This window comes from Anas platyrhynchos, chromosome 1, assembly GCF_047663525.1.
Source record: "Anas platyrhynchos isolate ZD024472 breed Pekin duck chromosome 1, IASCAAS_PekinDuck_T2T, whole genome shotgun sequence".
In the NCBI taxonomy this organism is placed as follows: domain Eukaryota; kingdom Metazoa; phylum Chordata; class Aves; order Anseriformes; family Anatidae; genus Anas; species Anas platyrhynchos.
In genome coordinates this window covers 95,754,921-95,772,923 of record NC_092587.1, presented here as the reverse complement: position 1 = coordinate 95,772,923, position 18,003 = coordinate 95,754,921, and the positions used below count along the sequence as shown (strand labels likewise).

Sequence of the window (18,003 nt, the reverse complement as noted above, 5' to 3'; positions counted from 1 at the left end):
TGCTAACCCACTCAGTCATGGGAAACAATTGCCCTTAGGTACTTAATTCCCAGAATTTTGCTGGCATAAGAATAAAATAAATAAAATCATTTTAGTAACATACTTAAGACATATCCTTAGTTTTAAGATAGTGAAAAATATATAACACTAGAAATTTAAAATAAATTTAAATAAACATGCATATCTTCAAATGCTTTGCATGAACTATCCTGTTACACAGAACACAAAGATACAGTATGAAACAGCTTAGCACACAAAAAAGTTAAATTAAAATAAAAATACAGTAAAAAAAAATTAAAGGGGTATGCAATGAACATAGAGGTGCTACCAGTACTCTGCCCTTCCTCCCCCAAATAATCATCTAACTAAACTACCATTTTGTGCTTGAACTACCTTTATATCGCCATTTTTCTAATGTATGTAGATCTCAAGTTCAGATCAGGTCTGATCTTTGGCAGTACATTAGCAGTTATTTGTGGTTAAGCATATTCAGAAGCTTTGAACAAGTCATTGCTGGTTTTCTGTACCCTCCTTACCTATAGAGTTGCTATTATCCACAATTCCTGATTTTTTTCATGAATGCTATAGGATTATACTAAAAAATCCTTTAGTAATTCAACCTAAAAACTGTACTTTAAAATTTCCATCGGCAATGACATTTTATTCACACTTAGAATTCAACTTAAAGTATGTGGTGAGCATTCCCGGATACTGTGTAGCCTAACATAGGCAAGACAGTGTGTTCCCCCCCAACCTCTGCGCTAATAATCAAAGGTCTAAAGCACTTTCACTGAAAACAGTGAAGTCTACAGTTTTTCAGACTCACGTGAATTACATAAAGTAACCCACCATTTCTAAGCGTAAAAAAAGCGTGTGAACCTCTTCCAGAGCACTTGCATATTCAGGAATTTGCTATAAATTCCAATAAATGATATGGCTGTTCGCTTTTAAAAAATAATGCAAGTACTTAGTTTTGGAATTGCACAGTAAATCACAGAGACTATTAAAAAACAAAAAGTTCTGCATTGGTATCTTCTGGAGAATTAATGTAAAATACTGCAATAAGCAACCCCCTTCTCAGTCACTCTAGAATGGGGGAGAACGTGGTGAATGTGGCAACCTCCTCATCCCCCCTACTTTGTGATGTCACTGGGGACATCTGCTACACAGAACACATCATGTCTTGGTGCTTCAGAAACAAAAGGATACTGAAGAATAACCATGGAGTCAATGCTGTTGGGCACATCACTATACCTGATCATTCATTCTGACCTTCTTCACATTGCCACTGCCATCCATGCTTCCACCCACCTCTCCTCTTGGTCCTTCACAAATTGCCACTGGCTTTCTGCACCCTGCTGCAGTATCTGCAGACTGCAGCAATGGTCATCTTTTACCTTGGGTGCGGGCTCACTTTGAGGTTTCACTTGCAAGGCTTCATTTTCAGAAGGAAATTAGGTTTCAGTTAGGTTTTTTTTGTTGTTGTTGTTGAACTCATAGGCTTGCATTATCAACGTCCCTATTTGTCCACCTTGTATTTTAAAAGGAAAGGGTACTCAAAACTTGAAGCAAGTTACATCTGCAGGAGACTCACCTGTGGCAGTCTAGCAGACATGCAGTATCAGCTAATGCAACCACCTAGCTGTAAGTAGTCCCAGGATCTTCTGCAGTGACAACAAAGAATAGTCAGTAGATCATCACAAGTGCTCACCTTTGGCTATCCAGAACAGCCTGCAGCTAATTGCACCCTTTATTGTGCAATGTTCTATTGCGCTGGAGTGGACAGTGTCCCACTTCTGCTGCAGGAGGGACTCTGACTACTGCTATGGAAGGGTTCTCTCAAAAAAAAAAAAAAAGAAAATTTAGATTTAATTATTTAATTTAGCCACTTTTTTTTAGTCCAAGACTTTCTGTGGTTTTCCTTTACACACTTTTCTTCAGTGCCTAAGGGCTGGCAAAGAAAAATGGATCACAAAAGTAAATAAATACTCCAGAGGAAAAAAGTAAACAAAAAAAAACCCAATTCAATTTCATATCTCTGCAACTATCAGGAAGTTTGCCATTCCACTGCAGGTGCATTTTGCTTTTCTTATGCCAGCAGATAGCTAACTAAAGCACAACCACATCATGAGCTTGTGTGGTTTTAATGAACTGTCACAAAGCAGTTGCCACGTTTCCATACCATAGCTCACTAGGGTTTGTAAAGTATCTTTATTACTGGCAAGTATTGTATTAACCAGGGAGTCACACTATCAGCTCTCAAATGATGAGAAGGGTAAGAAAGTATTTTCACTTTGTAAATACAAACTAATTGAATCAGACAGAAAGACTGAAGACAGGCCGCCAAGACAAACCCTAACACAGAAACACTACCACAATTTTGAGTAATGAATAACAAAAGTATTTGTTCATTTAATCGAACTCTAAATATTTTCATGCGTTAGTATCCCTAGGAAGTGTTGTTCGGGCAACTAAAGTTCAAATAACTCAATCATGTTTCTGTTCTCTTGTTATTTGTTTTAATTTAATTAAGTCTGTCAATGCCTGTTACAACACATTTTAAAAGTTGCCTCAACAATGCTACGTTATTGGGAGGGAAGGGGAGGTGTTAAGGGACAACAGCTCCTGAGAATACTCCTCAAGAAAAGTCTACTTTAAGAAGTTAAAACACACTTCTGTATTGCATTTGGTTGGTCTACAATAAATGTTAAGGCTGCTATAATAATTAGTATTTGCTGCGTGTAGTTGAATTAATTACTAACCTTGATTAATTCAGATACTTTTTAGTCAATCATTAAAAAAATAAAATCAAGCTTCAATTAGCAATCAGCCAATTATTAGTATATCATACTTAAGAGAACTGTTCAGTTCTCTGAACTGTCAAGTTTATATGACAACTAATATAACCAGAACTCAAATAGGCATAACAGAACTAACTTAGCAGAGACTCACTTCAGTTTTGAAAAGTGTCACAAAACCTATTTCATTAAAACTATCTTAAGTGTAAGAGCCACATGTTTGTACTGTTTTTCAAAACATCCAGTTATCCTTTTTACATTGCAGATACCTGTCAAATCCACTCTCACTACTTTATAAACAAGACACTGATTTTCTTTTTCCTTAGCTCACAAGAATAAAAGTAACCCTTTGTTCCTCATTGCTTTTCTTTTTAAATACAAAAAGCAGGTGGCATCCCTGCCCATGGCAGGGGTTTGGAAACAGATGATCTCTAACAGTCCTTTCCAACCCAAACCATTCTACAATTTTCATGAACATACGGCCTGCATATATTATGCATTTGTTAAGTCCAAGATGACCTCTGTCTTGAACTGAAATTCAGAAGAGGTACTGCATTGAACTGGCTACTTTTAACTGATGTTTAGCATCTCATGCATCTAATCTCCTATGCAGCATCTCTTCCTTTTATGCTATGACTAACTCACTTGTTACAGGGGCTGGTACCGATGATCTAGCAAAGCAAATGTTTCATACTCAAGACGTTTGTGATTAGCAATGCCAAATTATTGTTTCCTACACATTTATTAACATGTAATGAATCAAGAACCAGTTCAGAGAAGATGGCTTTTTTCCCCCTTCAGGCTACGCCATTAAGAAACATGCACAATACATGAATAACCATGAGCATCTTGCAGTCAATAAGACTTTTTCCATTGACTTCACTAAAGCAAGATAATGCCCAAATCAATAAAAAAAAATCTCTATCAACATCCCTCTGTTCTAGATGCATTCAAGTAGACATTTAATAAAAACAGATATTTTAATCCAATTGTCAGTTCTTTTCCAGACACTGTCACTCTGAAACTACACTTCTAAAGCAAACAATGGATAAGGAATACTGATAGTTTCACAGACAAAGAGAGATGCATATAAAACCAACTCATTTGTATAACTGAAGTAGTAATGCGATGTAGTAATTCCTGAATATAGAGATGTACTTTTTAAGATTTGTGATAGATAAGCCATACTCATAATCGAAAGCTTACTATTCCTCACTGAACCGTGCACTAGTGTGTAACTGAAAGTTTGACTCCATTTGGAGGTAGGAAAAACATTCAGGTATTAGCCTATATGCTGCCCACCACCCAACTACTTGCCAGAAGACATTCCAAAATAATAACATTATCTTTAAAGTTACTGTCACACAGAAGAAAAACAATGGCAATCAGTTTAGATTAGTTCTACTCTAGTAACCTTCTCCTATATTTCCAATACATCTGGTATTGGGATGCCTATTGAGAAACACAGAGAACAGCATCCAATGCTTCCCCTCCCGTGTTCAGACTTGTAATGGTGGAATGGAAGGGATAAGAGGGTTCAGGTTTGGATTTGGATTTAGTGGGCGTGTAGGGTGGAAAGGGAACCAAAAATACATGATTGTATAAAATATATTGTATCAATAAATAGATGCAGAGGTGGTTTTTTTCACCTTTATGTTTCTATGAAAACGAGGCAAGTGTACATTTCACAATCTTTCCACAGAAAGGTAGCATCATTTAAGTGCTTTAAGATGTAATGATTAAGAACAAGTTGGTTCAGGATTTATTGATTGGTGACAAGTCTTTTTAACTCCAAACTTCCGATCCTTGCCTCAGCCTAGAAGCAAGGCTCTTGAAATTGCTAAGGCTGTCTGGAAGCCTGCTGTCAGCTTAGCTGGTGATCTAAGTTCACAGTACTCAAAAACTCGCAAAAATGCATCCGCAGCCACCCAAGCACACATCTCTGCTACAAGTTTTGGCACAAAGGGAAACATAAGCCATCTTGACAGAAACTCTAAGTCACTGCTTAAGCAAAACCCAAGAGAGTGGGCATTAGTGAGGTTAAATTCACCAAGAAATAAAACAAATAAATGTTGAGAAACTGTCAGAAAAAGTAGTACTAATATTAATATACATTGAATATAACTGAAAAGAAAATCTTAGACACCTATGGAAATGGTTTCAAAATGTATACAGAAGCTCTAATAGATTATGATCATCTAAAATAGTTATCTGTTGCTCTTGGGGCAAAAAGGTAAGAATACGTGAATACTCATCTAAATGTTCCATTTAATCTAATAGGTACCTGTTCAGCAGCAGATTGTATGGTCAACTGAATAAATGAGTGGAGTCCATGCACAGCAGAATGGTTTCCTGACATTTTATGTGGGCTTTGGTTGCTGGTTTTATTGCTCCTGTACAGTTCTAGAGTATGACTCTCATAATGGACAGAAATTCATCAAGTATTAATGTCTCGAAGAAAATCCTTATCCCATTAAGAGAGGGACCTTTTGACCTTTTGTAGAAAATTATATTTCTTTCCAGTAATGGCACTGTCAAAACTTTGTGATGAGTATATTTTGATAATTAACAGCAGCAGGATTAGACAACAAACAGTAAGCAGATTTCATTCTCTGATTGCATTGTATAGCATGCTTTTAATATTCTACATGTATATCTCAAGGTCACTGCACAGCTTACTTAAATCTGAGTAGCTCTTGAGCAGAATATTTAGGCAACAGAAATCTCACTTGCATAATTTATAGACACAGACCTCTTTTTTTTTTTTTACCCCTTTTTGCTACAACACAAAATTAAACCAAAGCAGATTAATATCTCAATGGCTAGTAAGGCTCTCTACAATTCATTGCAACAGTGAAGAGTAAGAGTATCTTTTAAAAAAGTCTATGTGAAACTGAAACTCATGAAAGGTAGAAAAATGATGAAAAGTACATGTGTTCTTTAGTACACTGTTTCTGAAGCTGACAAAACAACCAACTACCACAAAACTCCATTGCATGAAAAAATGCATGCCTTTTATGATTAAGTATTACCCAAGCACTAAGTATCACCTATTCTGAAGGCATGGCAGGTGGAAAGTAAGTCTCAACATACATTCTCCATAGATGTCAGTCTCAAATTGAATCCATACAAGGTCACAAGCTTGGGGTATATTCAAGCACAGTACTAGACTCAAAGTTTTAGAAATTCACGTTATAAACAGAAGTAATCTGAATTTTCCCATTTGCGCATGAAGCCCAATTATCAAAGTCTGACAAACACAACCAGTCTTTCAAGAGTGGCAGAGAAGGGGCTTAATGAAGCATAACAGCACCTGCAAAAGACATACTTTTTCCTCCTGCATGTGTCCTCTGTCCTACCTACATATGGAAGATGCTGATACGGAAAGATACATTCCCCCTTGTAGCCATTTTCAGTTAGCTGCCTTGGTTTGAAACATCCTTAGCTCTGTCATACAACAAGGTGCAGTGCTATGTTGTTCTACACACACCAACACACACAGAGGTCTCTGTGAAAGTTTCAAAGGGAGATCAAGTACAGTTATTCTAAAACAGAGCTCTTAAGATACAAGAAGGAGGCAAAACAGCATTCAGCAACTCACTCCGATGTATTGACACTTCAGCAGCAGTTTTGCTTACTGTATTTCTTACCTTAGTTTTTGTGAAACACCAGTATTAGACACATAGCATGACATAAGGTGATAACACAATTTGAACTGCTTTTTTGCTTTAATTCTGAATAGGGACTCAAACTTCTCCAATTGAACCCAGTTACAGATTTTCTAGAACACATTACGCATGGAAGCATTAAAACCCACCAAAGCATGGATGACAGCATCATCTCTTCAGGTGAATACTTCATCTTCATGCACCTACAGCAAAGACCTAAGTCTGAATTAGGTGACTAAGTTTCCTTTTCTAAGAACAGAGGGGAAACACTTCCACCACTGCTTATCTCATCCTGAAATACACATCTAAAATAGATTAGAAGACTCTGCTCCAACATGGACACTTATGTTCACTAATTATTAAAGAAGTCAAGGTGACCAACTGGCTTGTAAACATTTACTCTGTAGGAATCTACACAATTCAACAAAAATCGATCTTCAACAAAATGAAAATAATCTTTAGTAACTAAACATTTTCTTTGAAACCATAGTATAATGATTTTAAACAACATTGCTTATTTCTGCATAAGAGGCATTCCTTGAAAATGTGATGCAGTATTTCCCAGACACAACGAGCTATTTACTGTTCATATAATATCTTAAGACTATGTTTAATCAAGCATTGTTTTCTTACCATGGCAGGAACCATCAAGTTCTTCATATCCTACACTGCAGATACACCGTCCAAGAGGCACAAGCCAATCCCCGTCTGCTCCACAATACAATTTTGGAGTATCACGTTCCTCAGCGCTCTTCACACAGGAGCCCCGCACTTCCACCAAAGAGGAAGAATCAACCCTTGGAATAGTATCAGGAAACATGGCCAAGTTACGGACCGTGAAAGGGCACTTTTTGTAATAAACACGGACTGAGACCAAAGCAATGCACGCTCCAATGTCTTGAAAAGCAAGATAAAATCCTTTCTTGTTTATTGGCCCAACCTCACGAACTTCTGTGTTGAGTTTAAGAATGCGGTCACCCAAGTCCATCTGGGTAAAGCTCTCATCAGCTGCAATAGTATCAATTTTAGTGTACTGGTTTGGCTTGAATTTTAATCCATGAGATTCATCTGATTCCATGTAGTAGAGATTAAAAGTTTCCTTGCAGGTTCCCAGTACCCACGGAATACTGTTGCAGTCCCTCAGGGTAAACTTCATTTCCACATAAATTTTTTGTGCAGCATCACGGGAGATCCAGTTTGTTCGCAGCCAGTTGTTTTGGTTTGGTTCCATCACATTACATACCTGGTATGTATGAATGGGACGATTGTGTTCATCCATTTCAGTTATGGCATCCCACTGAAAAGAAATCAGATTGTGAGAAAACCAAGATATAAATTATGCATATACAGAGAATCTACACACACAGATGTGCACACATTTATGGCATAGTTAAAAATAATTATTTACTTTAAGACTAGAGGAAAAACAGTAGTTTAGAAGCAGATACCAACCACGAAAGAGTATGTCAGTTTTCAGAAACTATTAATTATTAGAAGCTTATTACTGTAGAAAGTCTCTAATCAATGTGGCTTCAATAGAAGACACTGGCCATGGTTCCACTGGTAAATTCAATACACCTGAAAATATTCCCAGGCATCTCATTCAATCCCCTGTGCTGAAAAAATTGCCAGAACCGTCCCATTTGGCAAGCTCATAGACTGGCTCTCCAGTGGTCCTCCAAGCAATTTCCATTTCTCAGGGGCACTGCACAGGCCAAGTGCCTGCAGCGGTCAGCAGCTGGAATGCAGCCACTCCGATTTGATGGGTCTGAGGCACATGTACAAACTGTCCTGCTTACACTCACTGTAGATGCAGCACATTGTACAGACAGATGTTACTTTTCTGGCCCATAGGCTCTGTATTACACTCATTTATTTTTATAAGAAAAATAAATCTGCTATGGGTATCATATTATCTCTTTACCCTTACAAATTCTCTTCCTTACAATTAGGAGCTAGAATAGGATTTTTTTTTTTTTTTTTTAATTTTTAAGTTACATCAATGTAGATTAAAGAACTCAGAAATCAAAAGCACATCTAAGAAAAGCCATTCACGTGCTACACAAGGATTATGAATGCCTAATTCAATACATAATACGCTACCATAAAGGATTACCAACAACCCCAAAATACTTTCAACAAAATTGAGTCAGCTTTCCACACCAACAATATACCATAAAACATGAGTGTCTTCTTATGGAAAGACAGCAAAAGTCATAGTTCTGTGTCCAGAAATATTGTCCCACCAGAAGTTTTGGTGTGGCCTTTTGGACATACTGTTCTCTTATGGCATTTTAGATGTAAACCAATATAATGAATGGGGTTTTGGCTTATTGATGAAAATCACTTAAAACGCCAGACTATGATAATGTAATACTATAAAACATCAAAATACACACTATGCATGTTCATGATTTAGCATACTTGGAATGCATCAGTTATGAATAGACATTTAAGATTACTTGCCTACTAAAAAGAAACATGAGGTTAAAATTGAGAAAACAGTTAGGAATTGAAAACCTGACCAAACTTTCTCATCTTTACAGTTATTTTGGTTAAATCACAGTATGGTATTTTAAAATTTTATATTAGGTATATAGAGGTATACATACAAAACATGTCAAAGCACATGTTCAAATTACCCGTAACATGCAATTGTGAGTACAATAGCAAGATAAGGACCTTACACATCATCATTCAAACATGAATTCAAATACTATAGCGCAGTAATACATCCACCCTACAAATTCTTTTCTTGTAATATGCACAGTATCAATACATATTTTTCTTTAAAGCTAGATTTCTGAAGATGCATTTCAACTACTTAAGCAGTAGAACTTTCAGTGTCTACCCAGTTCAACATTACAAAGAAGGTAATGGTTGGCCTTTGGTCTACTAGATTGAGAAAATACGGGAAGTATAAGTTCAGTTTGAAATTTTTAGAGCAAAGTAATAAATAACAATAAAAGTAAAGGAACAGAAGGTACCATTTAGAAACATGGTGGAAAGAACAATTATTTGTTCATCTTTTTCTGTGGAAGAGGAAGGTATTACTTCAGAGTCAAGTATTCATTTTCAGCAAAATCCCAATCATCAGATGATTCAAGGCCTACATGAATATTTATAGAGGAAAAATCCCATATAAATATGTAGAAAACTAGTACGTGAGGCCAACTAAGTTCCAAAAACAAGTAAGGTTTCTATACAGAAGTGGGGGAGTTGGGCACGAGCTCCAAGACCTATCACACAATCTTCCTGTAAACAGAAAAAAAAAGGGAGGCAGGGAAGTACACTTCCTGTAAGAGTGAACTGATCCATAGTGGCAAAAGTAGCAGAAAAAAATCCCCAAACCTGTAGCTCCACTGGCCTGAAATTCAAAGTGGAAAAGGGAATTCCAAGTGGAGCCAGATGTGATCAGAGGAGTGGGATACTTCATCACTTGAGCATATACCTAGGAACTACCCAGAAAAATTGAGTCACAGAATATCTGAGTTGGAAGGGACCCACAAGGATCACTGAGTCCAACTCCTGGGTTCTCAAAGGACCAACCAAAAGAAAAGATCAGAACACACGTCTGAAAGCGTTGTTCAAACACTTGAACTCCAGCAGGCTTGGTGCTGTGACCACTGCCCTGGAGAGCTTGTCCCAGTGCCTGACCACCCTCTTGGTGAAAAGCCTTTTCCTGATATCCAGCCTAGAGGGTAGGGTAAGTCAAACTATTTATGGGCAACCAATTTTAGAATTACATCTCCCAATTGCAGCAAGGGTAATAGGACCTTCAGACTAGGCTATCTTAAAAAAAAAAAAAAAACAAAACACATACTTTTATACAATAACCAGATAATAGCCAATGGTTGGCAAATGTTCTTCTACCTCTCATGGGATTTTTACATTGCCAAAGGCTTTTGACCTCTGGGTTTGGCACACATGCAGGAAGGACAAAGCCGCTACTTCATCATTTATGGCAACATCAGAAAAAAAAAAACAAATTTGGTCAAAGTTGTGTCATAGAGGACTAGTTAGCACACTGCTCATGTGTGTACCACTGCTCCCAATTTGGGATTTTGAAATATGATTAAAATATACCCTGCAGCAAGCAGTACACAATATCTCAAGTAGATCTTGGCTTTCAGAAAGGAAAAGGGGACTTCCACACTCTGATGGGCCAGGTCTCTTCCCTTTTGCCAAGCATGAATGCACACAGCTTGAATTAATTCAAGATTCCACAGCCATGGAGGATTTAGAAAAGAAAAGTGTTTAATTAAAATACATAGCTCCAAGCCTTAAAATCTTGCCAGTAGAGGTTCTTTAAAAGAGAAATAGAAGGGTGTCTCAGTTGTCGATCCCTATCATGCCACCTTATCTGTTAAATAAGATAAGGGCATAGCACCTTTTTCTCCATAGATAAAACACATCCTATAAGTTTAAGCATTATACAAATATAACCACAATGTAGATGTTTTGAAAAGTGTAATAAGTTTTCTGAATTCATATATCAAACCACATTAAAAGGAGAATGCGTAACAGGCTTCAGAGAGATCTCTAACAAAATTAATAATCAGAATAAAAATATAATAGGTAGGATGACAACAGTTTTTAAAATTGAGAGCAGTCCTCAGAACTGGAATAAACTAGATTAAAGCAAAAAAAGCCTTAATATACTACTGTCTCTTAAGAATATTACAGAAGAAAATCACAAAATATGCTCCCCTAATATGAAATTAGGAACTAGGAACTAATAAAATATGTGAACAATGCTCTCAGACACGTGTTCTGATCTTTTCTATTCTAATAAATATTTCTGAAGGAAATATTTATATATTCACTTTGAATCAATACTTTGAGTTGAACTTAAAAATTAAAGCCCCAAAGTTTGCTGCTAGCCATATTGTTAATAATATAAATCTACTACTTGTGTAAGAAAGCAAAACGTTCAGCATTTCAATAACAGGTATCAAAGATTAAAACAAGAGGGGTTCAAACATGGGCAGTGCTTCAGTTTATTCATAGCAGATCTTACACGTTCCATGCCTGTGCATTTCCACTGTGCTCTGAGCTGTGCTACTGACAATTTCCAATTTGTGAGAATTGATGCATTAGGCAAGAAAAATATTTAAAAAGCATTTGCAAAAATACTGAACAATAATCATCCAAAAATGTATTTTCAAAAAATTTTAACATCTAATGTTTCTACCTAACCACTGTACTGAAATGTATTGCATAAATTATGCTTATAAATACAGCTGTGAGCTTGTTGGTGCATAATCTTAATTACTATTCTTAGATATAACTGCAAATGAGGCAAGTTCTACCACCCCAAAACGTCAACATCAGAAGTCAGACAGAACTCGATCTGTGATAATCTCTGACAAGGCCACATTCTTCCTTTGGTGAAATGCAATCTGCTTTTAATTTTTTAGAGAAGTATTCCTCCCCTACCACAACAGCCAAGAAATATTAAAAAAATGAAATTCAGTGCAACAAAGATGCTGAACAGTTTACCAAATATGCACTCTTTTGTGGTGGTGGTGGTGCGTTGTTTTGTGTAAACATAGTGGGCCTACAGGAAAGATAAGGGAGAGACTCTTTACCAGGGAGTGTAGTCATTGGACAAGGGGAACTAAAAGACAGATTTACATATTAAGAAGAAATTATTCACTGGCACAGGTTGCCCAGAGAAGCTGTGGATGCCCCATCACTGGAGGTGTTCAAGGCCAGGCTGGATGGGACTTTGAGCAACCTGGTCTAGTGGGAGGTGTCCCTACCCATGGCAGGGGGTTTAGAACTGGATGATCCTTAAGGGACCCTTCCAACCCAAACCATTTTATGCTTTAAGTTGTGTAAAATTACTCTTCTCCTAAACCTTAAAAACAAACAGAACTATCTTATTGGCAATGTCAACACTATAATGTTGTAGCTCCTCCCAGAACAATTAACTTGACATGCATGAGAGGTGGCAGAAGCTGCGGCATTTAGACAACATGACAGCAGAGACTACCTTCAAACTGAGTCTCTTGGCATCCCAGCGTACTGCATACTTACGAGATTTTTCAGCACATTTTTCATCTTTCAAATGAGACAAACCTGATACTACTGATGGAAACAGTAGCAGGATAAAATTAGTTTGTACTGGTGAAGTTCCAGGACTTCCAATGAAGGAAGTGGAGAAGAACATTTTGGAAAAAAAAAAGATTTCAAAATTCTATTTTAACATTGTAACCAGCAGTGAAACTGATAAGAGATTCTATTTTACTTTCACTTGTGGCATAAAGCAGGAGTAAACATCACTGAAACAGATGAACATGGAATCTGAAGATCAGGAGAGAATATGACAAGTAATCCTTACATTTTTTCAAGTACAAGGTATGAGATAAGGCTACAGACCATGCTAAGACTTGAGTTAGATGAAAATCTCAACTGTTTTCATATCTCTATGAACTACTTTACAATCTGTTTCCTTTTAGAACATCACTAATATTCAACAGCTGTACAGAGAACACCATAAAAAGCAAATGATCTAACTTCAGTCTTGTTCTAGCTATAATACTGACATTTGGTTTCAAAGTGTTCCCCCTTTATTTATTTTTCTTAAACTAAATACTACAGATTTGCAAAAAATCAAATACTACACTTATATTTAGAAATCTGCAAGAGGTGTTTATTAGAAGTCAGTAGGTTATACTAAAGGCTGTAAGAACCATGAACATTACCAAAACCAGACTAACATTCAATATTTGAAATGCAGTTTTAAGCATTAGTTTTTCGTAAGAAAGTGTTTTAATTATAGCATTGTACAAAAAAAATAAACATAGCAGACTAGTTTCAGTATGATGGAAGTAGTCATAACTTCCCTGAAGACGTGAGGGTTATTTCAATTGTGTCTGACTCTTGACTATTATCTTTAAACCACTGTTGGCCTCTTAAGCGAGGCATTATCACGGACAGAGTGCGCTATTTAAGATATGTTCAACTGAACATTGGCATAATTTACCCAGTACTAGCCATACAAAGCAGTAGATTTGTTTATATCAAGCTCCACAGTAAGAAGCTTTTCCAAGTAATAGGAATAGTTGCATCAAGCAGATGAAGACGTCTATTTTACATGGACTGATATCTAGATAACTTCACATGTACTGGAAGACACTTCTCCCACAAGTTGTCACAGACTGATGAATTAATAGTGAGTTCTTAATCTCAGATAACAGTTATTCAGCCACCAATCCCAGCAGTAGCTATGTAATCTAGGATGGCAGTTTTAGTATCCTGCACAGCACATTTTACTGTATTCAAAAAAAAAATGCATGGACACCAGTTACTCAGGCCCAAGCCCTTACTCAGTAAGGTAAGGAATGGAAGAGACCATCTGACCTTAGGAGTTCCACACATTTTGCTTCCCAGGCTAGAAAGTTCCCTCACCTTTCTCATTAACCTTTTTACTCTAAGGACAATTCTTTCAAAAACAAGTGCTCTGTGCTTACAAATGACTAACCAGTGTATCTTAGCTCATTCCCTAGCAAGGAAGGTTGTGGCATGCAGCATATTCAGATATATGTACTTATTAAGTACATAATAGGACCTCTGGGTAAAATGTTTTATACAAATCCTTTGATGTTGAGCAAAATACGTATGGATAAATCCTAGCCTTGCATTCGGGGGAAAACTGAAGGAAAAAGCAGTGCCTGAGAACAACATGCAGTAATGGATCCAGGAAGAAAACTTGTTGATTTCAGCCACCCTGCAATTGACTAGGAATACATACACAAAGGCAAGTCCTCAAAGGTCATAAATTGTATTACATATCTGGCAACAGAAGAAAGTTTTCCTTTCTAAATCAAGGAACAACACACATAAGGGTCATGCTAAAGAGGTCTTGAAGGTATCAGAACTAGGTAATTCAGAAATGTAACTGTCAGTTACTTTTTACACAAAAATGGAGGCTTGCATTTGAAGACTCAGCGAACCTGAGAAGAAGCAATGTGGCTTTCTGACATAAATCCCACACAGATGTCCATTTGGAACAGGTCAAATCCCTAATAATAAGTGTGGACTACATTCATTATATAAAACTGTTTCTTCGGATAGCAGCAGTCTGAAGAAAGTTACATGTACAGGTAACTTCTGTACCCAAAATCAGTTCGGTAAGCAATTATTATATCCAAAGGGGAAAAGAAAAAGGAAATGGCATCTTTTTTCCTTTTTTTTTTTTTTATTTTTTTCTATTATGATCATTTAATGGAAGATTTTATTACTTGTCCTGGGCATTGGTATTTGCAGTCTGAGAGTCTGCAAAAAAATCTACAAGTGAATTCTCACTTTCAACTGTTAGTTGCTGACAATCTTTTTGATCCTATTTCCATGGAAACAAGTCGAATCATGAAAATAAAGAGAGTTTTAAAAGTTTTTAAAATTCCCATATGCTGTCTCCAGTGAGATGATCTCCATAGAAATGGGATCAGAGAGGTCTAAGCTAGAAAGCAAAAGAGAGGACCTGCACTTGGCATGCAAAGTTGCTGACTGCCACCTACAAACGCAGATTTAAACTCCTAGCTGCTGTAGTGACATTCAAGCAGAAACATTAAAGAACATTATGGAAACCAACAAGTTTACTGTAGAGAAAAAAAAAAACAGACAACCTGTTATCCAATCATTTACCCCCAAGTTTGCATAGCTAGCAAAACAGAAGAGCAATTGAACTACTTAGTTATTTAGGTTGGAAAAGACCTCAAAGACCATCAAGTCCAACCGTTAACCCAGCACTGCCAAGTCTATCACTAAACCACAAACCTAAGCACCACATCCACGTGTCTTTTGAATACCTCCAGGGATGGTGACTCCACCACTTCTCTGGGCAGCCTGTTCCAATGCTTCACAACCATTTCAGTGAAGGAACTTTTCCCAATAACCAACCTGAACCTGCCCTGGTGCAACTTGAGGCCATTTTCTCTTGTTCTATCGGCTGTTGCTCAGAATGATAGACCAACCCCCATGCCACAGCTACCTTTGAGGTAGTTGTTGAGGGTGATAAGGTCTCCTCTGAGCCTCTTTTTCTCTAGGCTAATAACTCCACCTCCCTCGCCTGCTACTGGAGCTCTGTCACTAGGTGGAGGAGCACCTCTACACAGGCACACCTCCCACAGGTGCTCCTGTACCACCATAAAAGCAGGGCACACCCCACAGCTTAACACCTGGGCAGCTGCACTTTCCTACCTGGGCTCTGTCTGGGGAGCTGCCTCAGTTGTGCTGGGTGCAGAGCTCAAAGAAGCCATGTCCTCTGGGTGGGCTGTGACACCACCGCTTCCTGGCAGAGCCAGCAGAACCCCACCTACCTGCAGCCCACCCTCTGTGCCAAATGCCACACTGTGACTCCTGTGGCTGGGGCAAATGCCACTGCTGGCCCTGCCCACTGTCGTGTGATGGCAGCCTATGCCACATGATGGCACCGACCTCTGTGCCCTGGGGCAGCCTCAGGACAGGAAACTCCTGTAGGCCACAGCCTTCGTTCTGCCAAAGTTGATCACCTCAGCCAAGTCTTACATTTAAACCATGCCAATTTAAAGTCTCTTAAGGAATGCACACAGACATGTTAGGTTAGCTCTGTAGAGCCATAACTACAACTGTGACCCATGTTTAGGGGAAAGGATGACAACAGTTTTCTACATGGGCAGCAGCATATAGGCACCTATCACAGTCAGTGGCAAACCTCCCAAAAACTGTAGAAGTAAGTGTAATTGGAAGAGCAAAACCTGAATAAAAAAAAGTTAAACAAGAATATAGAATGGAAAGTGGCAGATTATTTAGCCTGTTTTAGTTCTCAAAATACAAACATTAATAGGTCTTGGACTGCAGAACGTTTGTTCTATGGCTGAAGTAGCCATGATAATGCAGAAAGCTGTTAATGCACTCAAAATGTTAAACCCCAAATAGCAAGTCACCTCCCTGTTATTTACACGAAGCATTAAGTACTAGAACAAGTGCAAGTATGAGCTTCTCCAAATGATTCAGCCTTCTTCCGCTCTGGAAGTTACTATGGTGTATATAGATGTTTTCTTCAGGCAAATGAGACTGAAATTCAGTGAGATTTTGTAGATGAGCCTTGGAATCCAAGTGAGACAACCTTCAGACAGAAATTCAATCGTCTGCCACTTGTGGATTAGCCAATGTAGGAACACTGGGATAAGATGATAAAATAAGACAGCACTGGTTGAGCTCTGTAGAAAATATTGTGGGCCTTTCAGAAGGTAAAGGGAGTCACACATCCTGATTGTGATCCATTACACATATACTAGAAAAGATCAAACTCCAAGAAACATAATTACATTTGAAAGTACCTCATTGGATAGGTGCTCAAACTACTGAGGCAGTAAATCCATGTGACCAGCATCTAAGCAGTGTCATAATGTATCAAGGGAAAATATAGCCATGGAGTAATGTTTCTGCTGTTTGTATACCACAGAGAGAGCATTAAACATAAGTCTGAAGTAATAATACACGTTCTCTTCCATTTTAGACCATAGGAAGGCAAAGCAGTATTGGAAAAAGGTGATATAGGAAAATGAAAAAAATTGGTACACATACACAGAGTTCATAGCAAACCAATGCATAATTGAAGCAGAACACTAGCTTATAAAATGCCATTCCCCTCAGTACTCTGGAACAATACCTTTGTTTTCCTAAACATGTTACGAACTATAAAGACTCAATGACTTGCATCAAAGATATGCAAGGATAGCATGCCAGACTGTAATTTTCTTTTTAAATGAGAGATGATAGTAAAGCCTCAGCAGGAGGTAAGAGATGCCACAATACTGTGGTGAAAGTGCTGCTGATCACCTTTCCAGAGGCATTGTTATGCCTCTGGAATGCAACACTGCTATTCCATCTGCTATGTAATGCAACACTCCCACTGTATTCAGAATTGAATGGAAAGTGAGAGTAGAAAGTCAGCTCCTTCTCCAGATACTGTGCATCTTAGCTCTCAGCCCAGCAGTATGCCCTTCAAAATCTGCTTGTGCACCATCTTTGGGTCCTGTGCCATTTCTGTTGTAAAACAGAGGTCAGAAAGCTAAGAATATGTACACATAATGATGGTTTACAGGTACCTGATACTAGAAGAGAGCTGGATTCAACTGATCGACTGTCAGTTGACAATTGACAATTATCAATTGACAATTGATCAAGTTGTCAATTGACAATTATCAAGGATGCTGCTAGGAAAAACAGAGGTCTCGTGCTGAAACAAAATGATGAACAATGCTGATGCTGGCAGACTAATGAGAACAAGAATCTGGCAATCCTCATGTGTCTGACTTAGACTTGCAGGATTAACTAAGAACAGAAAAAAACAGAGCGGAAGGGACCTTTACAGAACAACATGATTTCTACATTTATGGTGTCTCTAGTTCAGAGACTTGTACAAATTCAGAAGTCTCCTGTTAATCTTCACCATTTATAACCAGCTTAGTGCAGCCATGTCTGTACTGTACCAAATTCAACCCAACAAGCCTCATGGTACTGGAGCTGGTCTTCAGCCTCCTCTC

General features: G+C 37.9%; 1 protein-coding gene across 13 annotated transcripts in view; it reads right to left on the bottom strand.

The window, feature by feature from the left end:
* EPHA6 (EPH receptor A6) overlaps nucleotides 1-18,003 on the bottom strand; it is a 520,880-nt gene that overhangs the window by 386,520 nt on the left and 116,357 nt on the right. For 9 of the 13 annotated variants that reach the window (XM_072025112.1, XM_038183870.2, XM_072025089.1 and 6 more), the window contains one exon: nucleotides 7,100-7,763. In XM_072025112.1, coding sequence (XP_071881213.1) covers nucleotides 7,100-7,763 — 664 coding nt within the window. The remainder of the gene's footprint in view (nucleotides 1-7,099; nucleotides 7,764-18,003) is intronic. The other 4 variants (XM_072025118.1, XM_072025119.1, XM_072025114.1 and 1 more) reach the window with 1 other exon arrangement.